General features: G+C 45.4%; 1 protein-coding gene across 1 annotated transcript; it reads left to right on the forward strand.

Annotated features, from left to right (window-relative positions):
- ankrd40 (ankyrin repeat domain 40) lies at nt 1-7,852 on the forward strand. Its single transcript, XM_064987045.1, has 5 exons — nt 1-525; nt 1,025-1,173; nt 1,496-2,104; nt 2,417-2,598; nt 4,240-7,852. Exons 1-5 carry the CDS (start codon nt 392-394, stop codon nt 4,381-4,383), a joined length of 1,218 nt encoding a protein of 405 aa, XP_064843117.1. The 5' UTR covers nt 1-391; the 3' UTR covers nt 4,384-7,852.
- The last annotated feature ends 3,301 nt before the right edge of the window (nt 7,853-11,153 follow it).

The following is an 11,153-nucleotide window of genomic DNA, read 5'->3' on the forward strand; positions in this document are numbered from 1 at the left end:
GATATGGGAGGAATAGTTGACAGCGCACCTCGGAGCCTTTATGCAACACAGCTACAATGTAATGGACTTTTAATTTCAAAACTCATTTAAAAGAGTTGACAAGCCGGTGCAGCAACAACATATTACATTAAACTAACCGCTGACCATTGATGGTGTCATTTGATAAACATTGTTTCTGTCAAGCTTAACGTTACGGACATCAACAATCTTGCGCGATCCTAGTAGCTGTAAAGCTAGCTATCTAACGTTAGTCAGTTAACGTTAGCTTCTCCCCGGCTATTTTTAGTGCAATTAAGCAGCTATTTCCAGACCAAGGCGTCACCCTCTTACGACCTGTAAAGTCATTATTGTCTCCCATGGTCTCGTTAAGTTAGCTAATCATTTGTACAAAATGTCAACGACATCGTTGGATAAGGAATTGCAAGAGCGCTTGAGAGAGGCGTCTGCGATTGGAGACATCGACGAGGTGCGGATTTTAGTGGAAAGCGGAGTAAATGTCAACTCTCAAAACGAAATAAACGGATGGTAAGTGTGTCATATATATATTAATCAAACTTAAACAAGTTGATCAATAATCACCCGTCCTTACATGTTATTTATCGATTGATTGTTAAAATGCTGCCGGCGCAATGTTGGCAACGTGCTCTATGCAATGGCATGTCAAATGTCACCATTTCATGCTGGCCTAAGAAGAATAGTGTGTTATCCAATTATGCCTATATGGCAATCTCCTTTAACTGCAAGTGATGCAAATATACCCCCGCGTGGGTTCTCAAGTTTGACTATGATGACAATAAAAATGAACTAGTAAATGTTGGCTGCAGGGTGCAAATATTTGCGTAGGTAAAGTCGGTGAACACTGTACTTAATCTGGATCTACCTCCAGTAGCTACTTTATCATTCACAATGACTGTTCCCACATTGGCTGTTTGAGTCATCATCATGCAATGTCAGTCTTTCATCAACATTATGAATCATCCCAGAGCAGATCAGAGACTTACTTTTTTCATTGTCTCCTATTCAGGACATGTTTGCATTGGGCATGCAAGAGAAATCACAAACCGGTTGTGTCGTACCTGCTGAACTCTGGCGCTGACCAAGAGATCCTCACTGCTAAAGATGAGCTGGCTGTCCAGCTGACCTCTAAGCCTGAAATCAGAAGACTGTTAGGAGGTAAATGTCCCATCACCTCACCACTCTCCCAGTTATTACTGTTTTTGTGTTAAAATTCTCTTAAACAGTTCATGAAATATCTGTATAATAGGTATATTTTGGGTTAATGACTATTAGAAGCACTAATGCCACCCCTAAGTACTAATTCATTGCCAGTGAATTGTTTGACCTGCTCATAGTTAGGGGTCACAATTTGGGTAGTGATCATAGATGGAGACTCCTGCCAGGACCTGCTATGTTTTGGTTTTCACAGCATGCTCTGGGCATGTCAATGTTCAAGGCTCCCCCAATTCAATGTGGTGTCTTGTGTATTTTTTCAAAGTTGAGGAGGAGGAAGTGCCTGAAATCAAGGAGCCTGAGTTGCCAATCATCCCAAACTACCTGTCCAACCCGCCATTCATGTACAGTAAGATGGACAACAAGGCTGAGCTCATATTGGCACAGTTGACCCAAAATGGCAATGGAGACCACTCATCAGATGACCCACACAGTGACTCAGCTTCCCTGTCGCCCACCCATGAGCAACAGCTGCCTCAGCAACCGCAGAGCCTACTCTCTGACACCCCGAGCCCGAGGGAGGGGGCCTTCATCCCATTGGCGCAGCAGAACGGAGTGTCGCCGAGCCCCGCCTCGTCTCTCACCGTCAACGGAGGCCTGCCTATGGACATCTCCATGGAGCCCCACCTGGTCAACCATGGGGAGTACCCACACTCGGTGGCCCATAATGGGGCTGTGTGCTCTCCTCCCCTGCCCTCCCCCAGCCCCAGCACCACCAGCAGTAGCAGCCAAGCCCAGGTGGCTAACGCTAACCCATCTATGACCCGGCAGCAGTCCCTCCCTCAGCAGCTCAACTGTGGCCAGGGTGCTGGGGGTAACATGCCTGCCTTCCAGCCTTTCTTCTTTACCAGTACATTCCCTGTCAATGTGCAAGGTAAGGACGGTCGCCACACTGCACTTGCTGTTGATGTTGTGCTGTTGATGTTGTGTGGTGTCTGTTTGTCTCTAATGTTGTGGTGTTCAATCAAGCATTGATTTGAGTCAACAGCAGAGCTTTTTTGGAGCTAATCCTATTGCATGTTGAGCCTGTTTTATCACTGCTCTGCACTTTCAGACCCATTATCCACTGCTTTCTCCCCATGTGTGTGCCTGAATGTGCCCCAGATACTGAGTGTACTCTCTACTGCATCTCACACACTGAAGTAGCTAGCGTCATTTCATTGGTGTATTTGTGTGTCTCTCCCAGAACTGGTCCTAAAGGTGCGCATCCAGAACCCCAACGCGCGGGAGAACGACTTCATCGAGGTGGAGCTGGACAGACAGGAGCTGACCTACCGCTCGCTGCTCCGGGTGTGCTGTCGCGAGCTGGACATCAGCACCGAACACGTGGAGAAGATCCGTAAGCTACCCAACACCATGCTACGAAAGGTATGGAATGGCAGAGGCACACACACGCAGGCACAAAAACACACACATGCATCGGAAGGGTGATGTTTCGGGTGGCTCTGGTACTCAAACTGGCTGGTTATAACACTAGTGGCTGAGCACTAGCACTGTGAACCCTGAGGCTGCAGCTACCGTTCCACTCCACTAACCAGCTCAATGGAGCGAGCAGGGCAGGGCAGGGCCAGACACCACTAATAAAAGATGCAGGGCAGGCAGGAACACTCCTAGACACACCTCGATGACAGTTCACTGCTCTGTTAGGTTGGAGCACTACGCTGTTCTGTTAGGTTGGAGCACCACGCTGTTCTGTTAGGTTGGAGCACCACGCTGTTCTGTTAGGTTGGAGCACCACGCTGTTCTGTTAGGTTGGAGCACCACGCTGTTCTGTTAGGTTGGAGCACCACGCTGTTCTGTTAGGTTGGAGCACCACGCTGTTCTGTTAGGTTGGAGCACCACGCTGTTCTGTTAGGTTACGCTGTTCTGTTAGGTTGGAGCACCACGCTGTTCTGTTAGGTTGGAGCACCACGCTGTTCTGTTAGGTTGGAGCACCACGCTGTTCTGTTAGGTTGGAGCACCACGCTGTTCTGTTAGGTTGGAGCACCACGCTGTTCTGTTAGGTTGGAGCACCACGCTGTTCTGTTAGGTTGGAGCACCACGCTGTTCTGTTAGGTTGGAGCACCACGCTGTTCTGTTAGGTTGGAGCACCACGCTGTTCTGTTAGGTTGGAGCACCACGCTGTTCTGTTAGGTTGGAGCACCACGCTGTTCTGTTACGCTGTTCTGTTAGGTTGGAGCACCACGCTGTTCTGTTAGGTTGGAGCACCACGCTGTTCTGTTAGGTTGGAGCACCACGCTGTTCTGTTAGGTTGGAGCACCACGCTGTTCTGTTAGGTTGGAGCACCACGCTGTTCTGTTAGGTTGGAGCACCACGCTGTTCTGTTAGGGAGCACCACGCTGTTCTGTTTCTGTTAGGTTGGAGCACCACGCTGTTCTGTTAGGTTGGAGCACCACGCTGTTCTGTTAGGTTGGAGCACCACGCTGTTCTGTTAGGTTGGAGCACCACGCTGTTCTGTTAGGTTGGAGCACCACGCTGTTCTGTTAGGTTGGAAACACTGATCATGACGGCTGCTTGATGATGGAATGATGGTCACCCATTATTACCATTTTAAGAAATAATTTGAATGAGAGCAGAGTGTGTGTACAGCTCTATTCTTTTCTTATGAGAGGGCCACAGAAAATGTTCATTGTCACAATGGTTTCAAACTTTTGGGTTGATTATAATGTTTGCAAGTTAATTGATTTGAGCTACATTGTGTTCCATGGCACATGGTAGTCCCATCTTGCACTGCATGGGTGGATTTGATATGAAAACAATGTCACCCATCCAGTTATGAAGGGAGCTGTTGTCACATTATGTAATCCCAGAACAACTGCTGACTAAGACTGTGAAACACACACACACACACACACACACGTCTCTTCTATCCTCCCACCTATTGTCTGTAAGTCCTGTGTGTGATGAACCATGTATGTACTTGATTTTGTTCCGTAATCACTACAAACAATTGGACCTTTTGTGGACAATAAAGATGTGTTTTATTGAATGTAACTTTATTATTCCCAGGACAAAGATGTGGCTCGGCTGCAGGACTTCCAGGAGTTAGAGGTGGTGCTGGAGAAGGCTGAGGGCCTGGCACTCCTTTCTGGGGCGGGAGGCCTCACCGACAGACCCTGCTACAACATGAAGGCCTCCAGACTCACCTACTAGAGACCAACAGGACGGACAGACACAGACAGACCCTGCTACAACATGAAGGCCTCCAGACTCACCTAATAGAGACCCACAGGATGGACAGACACCGACAGACCCTGCTACAACATGAAGGCCTCCAGACTCACCTACTAGAGACCAACAGGACGGACAGACACACAGACAGACCCTGCTACAACATGAAGGCCTCCAGACTCACCTACTAGAGACCAACAGGATGGACAGACACACAGACAGACCCTGCTACAACATGAAGGCCTCCAGACTCACCTACTAGAGACCAACAGGACGGACAGACACACAGACAGACCCTGCTACAACATGAAGGCCTCCAGACTCACCTACTAGAGACCAACAGGACGGACAGACACACAGACAGACCCTGCTACAACATGAAGGCCTCCAGACTCACCTACTGGAGACCAACAGGACAGACAGACAGACCCTGATGTCCATGTGACAGACCCTACTACAACATGAAGGCCTCCAGACTCACCTACTGGAGACCAACAGGACGGACAGACAGACCCTGATGTCCATGTGGACCCTACTACAACATGAAGGCCTCCAGACTCACCTACTGGAGACCAACAGGACGGACAGACAGACCCTGATGTCCATGTGGACCCTACTACAACATGAAGGCCTCCAGACTCACCTACTGGAGACCAACAAGACAGACAGACAGACCCTGATGTCCATGTGGACCCTACTATCTCTCTATTGACCCTAATAGCCACTATCGTTATTAGTCAATTTCATTGCATTATGATCCGGTGTAGTTCTGCCAGCGTTATTGGGGGTTTGTTTAAAAATCCTGTTGTGTTAGCTAGGTAACGTGGTCGCCCTGCCTGTCCTTGCCTTGCTCCCTGCCAGTCTGTCCCCATGCAGCGCTCGCTAACCGATTACTCATGCATCATATCCTCAGTTATATACTGAAGAATTTGGGCCTCCTTCCCTCTCTCTCCCCTCTTCTCTTCCCTCTGTCCCTCTCTCTCTCCTCCCTCTCTAGTTTGTGTTGTCGGGTTACAGTGGAACATTGGCGTTGAGGGACAGTGACATTCTTCCTAGATGGCTTAACTTATGTACTGTACATGGATCCCTTTGTACTGGGCATTAGTCATACATGTACTGGGGACTTGTCTCCTGGATGATGAGGGGGTTGAGAAGAGTAGAGGCCATTTGAACAGCTCTTCTGATATACAGCCATGGCTCTTATTAGTCCAACATGAGCGGCTTAGTACAATGTTGCGACACAGCTGACTTGCACACAGCAACATGCAGTACTGCCGCTTGCTTAGTGGGCATAGCAGGTGGCTGCCGATGTTCCAACTGGCATTCACACCCATGCTGCAGACTGCACACACACACACACACACACTCAGTCATACTCCCACACTTCAGTGATATTTCCAGTTTTTCCTTCAGTGGTTGCCCATGTTATCACACTACCCTGTTTATTTGTTCTTAGGTGGATGCCTGATGGAGCTCTTATCAGAGATGTTGCTTTGTGCTGCTGAGGTTTGATCATCTAAGAGGGAGTGGGTGTGAGTGTTGTCTCTTGCCAATTGGAAAGTTTTTGTTAGTTTCGTAGAACTGTTTATGTGCTTAGTAAGCAAACAGATGCTTCAAGTTTCATCCGTATTGTTAAGACAATGTGTCTGTTTCTTAAAGAACTCTCTTCGTCAGTTGGAAGATAACAGCCTTCTAACAGATGCTATGGTTAGCTAGCTCCACAGACACCGTCTGGATTTCAATCAAACACCCAATGTGGAACAATTCTTCATTGCTCCTGCTCTATGAATTTAGTTTTATTCTACAATGTTTACTTGCTGAAACAAAACTCATTTAGATTAACATGTATTGGGTGCAGGGGCAATATTTAAATGTTCTACAGTTTGGTTGAATGTTTGTGTGTGAGGGGTTCTTTTCAATGTAACAGTTATTGGGTCTAATATTCAACTGACACTTTCAGCTGTGAATGAATTGAATGGTTGACCGTTCCTATAGAATTCAGGTATTATTGATTTAAGCAGAATCTGCTAGGTTCACTTTAGGGGAAGTATATTCCCAGCTCTAGTAGGGGTTCCCCTAAAATGAGCATTTTAAACTGTTTCTGGATCGCTTCACTTAAGATACTTCCATTTACTGTGATCAGATCAAAACCAAATACAAACCTAGCCAGAAAAATAGTATGGTTCTCCACAATAGATTTATCTATCATGAATGTCCTATTTTTTTAATTGCTGTATGAAATGTTTTTAGTTGTTTTGGAGTGAACTGATATGACGTGGGCAGAGGACAGTTTGAAAGGATTGTTTCTGTTTCATAAGTTTGACACGGCTGTTATGTTTGAGTGCTTCCATAACACGTTTCCCAGCCATTCTCCCTGTTGCTTCTATCATACAGTGCATTTGTCATAATACTCAAGTTCACGCTGCTCTGTGAGAACGTTTTAAACACTTAACCTACATTAAACATGTAAGCTAGCTAGAGATCAAATGTTAGCTCTTGAGGGGTCCCCGAGTTTAACCTACTGACATTTGACTTTTGTCAAGTTGTGGTGTTTGCTACTTCTTTGTTTGAGTATAAATGACGATTCATACTCAAGGACGCAAACGTTAGTATTGAAGCTGAATGAGAGTGCATTGATTGAAAAGATTACTGCTTAAAATGCTTTATGACAAACACATTTGCTCATAGAGGAAGACTAAGACCCTAACATTTCCTATCAGTCCTTTATGCTGGTTAACATTCAGTTCAATGGTACAGTCAGTGGCCCACTACAGAAGTTTATAAACAATCAACAGTCAGTTACTAACAAAGGTGTTAATAGTTTACCGTTCAAATGTATACCTTAAGCTCTGGCTGTCTTAGTATGTTTAATGATTATATATTTTTATTAATTTGTCATTTCCTTTTTAACAAGAAATGTCTTTAGTTTGTATCGATGCCTACAAGTATGGAACGTGTTTATCAATGGGGGTGAAAGGGAAGGTCGGTTGCAGCTAGGATGAAACCAAGTGTAAAGCCACAGAATCTACTGTGTTGAATGGGTTGAGTGTAAATGTTGAAGAAATACAAGACTAACTTGAACATGTCAAATGGACTCTCCAGAGAATTTTGTATTCTTAACTTGTGCAACGAGACCAAGAGGTACCTGGTTGAAGAAGCTGAATGATGATGTTTGAAATGCCTACGGCCATTTTGTGCCCAGTGAAGGAGCACCAGTGTTCTAGAATGTTCCAGAATGAATACTAGTTCTGTGAAATGGATGACTAACATTGTACTGATTGATTGCTCATGTTCAAGAGGAAGAATACAGTAACTTTACCTATGCATTCAGAGTCTGATATTTTTATATGTCCTGTGTACCTTTGATAAATTCCTTAGAGGCACTGTTTAACTTGTGTTTGATTGTGAAGACCTGTACCTGTCCTTTGATAAAGCATGGTGGGTAACTTGATCAATCTGTCCTTTTGTCGGAAATTGGTTGTTATATCAAAAGATCAGATGGTAATTATGAATATGGCAGAGAACTGAATTGAAGCCTCATCTGTTTCTGTTAAGATCCACTAGAGGGTGTAGATAGGTCAGTGTTGACGTGAATCATCCATGCCAATGCAGTGGTGTAACTGTTCACTGCCTTGCTCTCCTCCCAAAGTCAATCATTTCAAATGAAACATGCTTACATTTCATCCAAAAAGAATGATTATATGGAGCTTTAAAATAGTTTAACTACATTGATTTATTACAATAGGATACACAGTGTACAAACCATTAGGAACACCACCCTAATATACTGTAGAGTTGCACCCCCTTTTGTGCTCAGGACAGCCTCAATTCATCTGGACATGGACTCTACAACGTGAAAAGCTTTCCACACATGTTGACTCCAGTGCTTCTCACAGTTGTGTCAAGTTGGCTGGATGTCCTTTGGGTGGTAGATCATTCTTGATACACACGGGAAACTGTTGTCTGTGAAAAGCCCAGCAAGGTTACAGTTCTTGACACACTCAAACCGGTGAGCCTGGCACCACCCTCTGAATGGCACACATACACAATCCATGTCTCAATTGTTTTCCGTCTTAACAATCCTTAACCTGTCTCCACCCCATTCATCTCCACTGACTGTAGTGGATTTAATAACAAGTGACATCAATAAGGATCATAGACTGACCACGTAAATCCAGTTGAAAGCTATGTCATGGAAATAGCAGGTGTTTCTAATGTTGTGTACACTCAGTCTAGATACCTCTGAAAACATGATTCTGCCTGGTTTAAGATTTTATGCAGATGGCTAAAGAAGAAGACTAGTTCAGTGTAGTGGCAGACGAAGGTAGAAAACCTACAGAAGCACATCACTTTAGTTCACACACAATTTAGAAGTGGAAAAGTCATTAATTTGTTCAACTTTAAACAGCCTAGTCATCAACCACTCCAAATCTCTTTATTTATTCCAGTCCATTGACAGTGGCAGTTTGGTCAACAACAACAAAAATACAATTTTATTAAACAATTGAATAATACATAACATCAGTCAAATAGTTTTTAGATACTGGGGTACATGATGTTATGGGCCAATGCCAGCTTACGCTGCGGGACCCTTTTATCAACTGATAGCCACAACATGAGCCTGATGACTAAGATTCAGAATGACCCGTGACATTTTATTTGGAGCTGTCTAACTTGTTCTTGGTGAAGTTGGGGGAGCTACTGTACCAGTTAGTGCATGCATAATCAAATTGATGGTAATGAACGTTTTTTCAAGGTCCCTTTATCTAGAAACGTGGCTTTTGGTGACCTTGGTATCCAGAAACAAGCATGGGAATTGTTTTCCTTCCTACCGTGGCTCAGTGGCAGGCAGACCTTATTCCTCTCTCCAGTCTCACTGGTGAAGCTCCAAGAGAATGATTGGATGTGTCGATTGATGTGTAGGTTGACCTCAGGGACTTTGACACAACATAGCTGCTTCCCCAAGTACAGGTGGGAGTGGGGTCTCAAAATAACACAGCTGCTTTAGTCGGAGTGGAATCTCATAACAAAAGCTAGAACTGAACAGCCCTAGGTGAATGGGGCAGAAATCCTACAGGTGACAGGAGCAGAAATCCTTTAGGTGACAGGAGCAGAAATCCTTTAGGTGACAGGAGCAGAAATCCTTTAGGTGACAGGAGCAGTAATCCTACAGGTGACAGGAGCAGAAATCCTACAGGTGACAGGAGCAGAAATCCTTTAGGTGACAGGAGCAGAAATCCTACAGGTGACAGGAGCAGAAATCCTACAGGTGACAGGAGCAGAAATCTTTAGGTGACAGGAGCAGAAATCCTACAGGTGACAGGAGCAGAAATCCTACAGGTGACAGGAGCAGAAATCCTACAGGTGACAGGAGCAGAAATCCTTTAGGGGACAGGAGCAGAAATCCTTTAGGGGACAGGAGCAGAAATCATTTTGACAGGAGCAGAAATCCTTTAGGGACAGGAGCAGAAATCCTTTAGGGACAGGAGCAGAAATCCTTTAGGTGACAGGAGCAGAAATCCTTTAGGTGACAGGAGCAGACATCCTTTAGGGGACAGGAGCAGAAATTCTTTAGGTGACAGGAGCAGAACTCCTTTAGGTGACAGGAGCAGACATTCTTTAGGTGACAGGAGCAGAAATCCTTTAGGTGACAGGAGCAGAACTCCTTTAGGGGACAGGAGCAGACATTCTTTAGGGGACAGGAGCAGAACTCCTTTAGGTGACAGGAGCAGACATTCTTTAGGGGACAGGAGCAGATGTCAGTGTCTTTAGTGGCTGGTCCTGATAGTTAGTTGTGTACAGCTTTGTTGTCAGCCAGTCCACACACACTTGACCCTGCACACAATGTCTGTATAAGTGTTGACATGTACTATAAAAGCCCATGTTCAAGAGTGCAGGAATGTTATTATGTTCTCTTCCTAATTTAAAGAACACAAACAGTGAGTAAGCTATCGCCACACTGCCCCCAAATATGTGCGAAGTGCACAAGCTGGTTGGAAAAGGAATGAAAATATTCCTCATGTGGTCTGCAGATGTTTTAAGACCTGCTCAACTGACACAAGAGCAAGGCACTAGTTGCGTAATACCAACCGGCTGGAAAGTGACACTTAACGGAGTGATATTTGTGTGCTGAGGTGTGTGTATGTGCGTAGGTAAGTAGGTCTCTGTATGTTTGTTTGTTTGTTTGCTACATGTCTAGCTGCTGTCTCTTTGGTCAGGGCGGGCGGATATGTGTGGGAGTGTGTGTGTCCGCATGTAGTTAAGTCTATGTACCTGGGTGTTTGACCTTCATACATGTTCTGTGTGTGTGTGTGTGTGTGTGTGTGTGTGTGTGTGTGTGTGTGTGTGTGTGTGCGTGTGCGTGCGTGTGTGTGTGTCTGCACACGTGTGCCATGTCTAGCCATCATGTGTCTGGCCTCCTCCCTGGGTCAGGGTCTAGGAATCAGCTTAGGCTGCTGCTGAGGCTGGACGCGTTCCTCTCCTTTGTCTTGGTGTCAGACACTTTAATAAGATTAGAACCAGCAATAACACCTTCATTGTTTTTTTAACAGCCCTCAGTCCCTACCCAGACAGAACCATCTGCAAAGCCAGTGGCTGGCTCTTCCATGGCCAAGTCTCCTAAGTCCTTTTAGGGTCAGAAACCTTGGATATGTTCCCTGCAGGAACGGAGACAAAGGGCGACGTTACTCACAGGTACCTAAAGCGATGGGTTTGGACTGTGGCCCTGCACCATGGTTTTCGTGCAATTTGTG

This window comes from Oncorhynchus masou, chromosome 14, assembly GCF_036934945.1.
Source record: "Oncorhynchus masou masou isolate Uvic2021 chromosome 14, UVic_Omas_1.1, whole genome shotgun sequence".
Classification (NCBI taxonomy): Eukaryota; Metazoa; Chordata; class Actinopteri; order Salmoniformes; family Salmonidae; genus Oncorhynchus; species Oncorhynchus masou.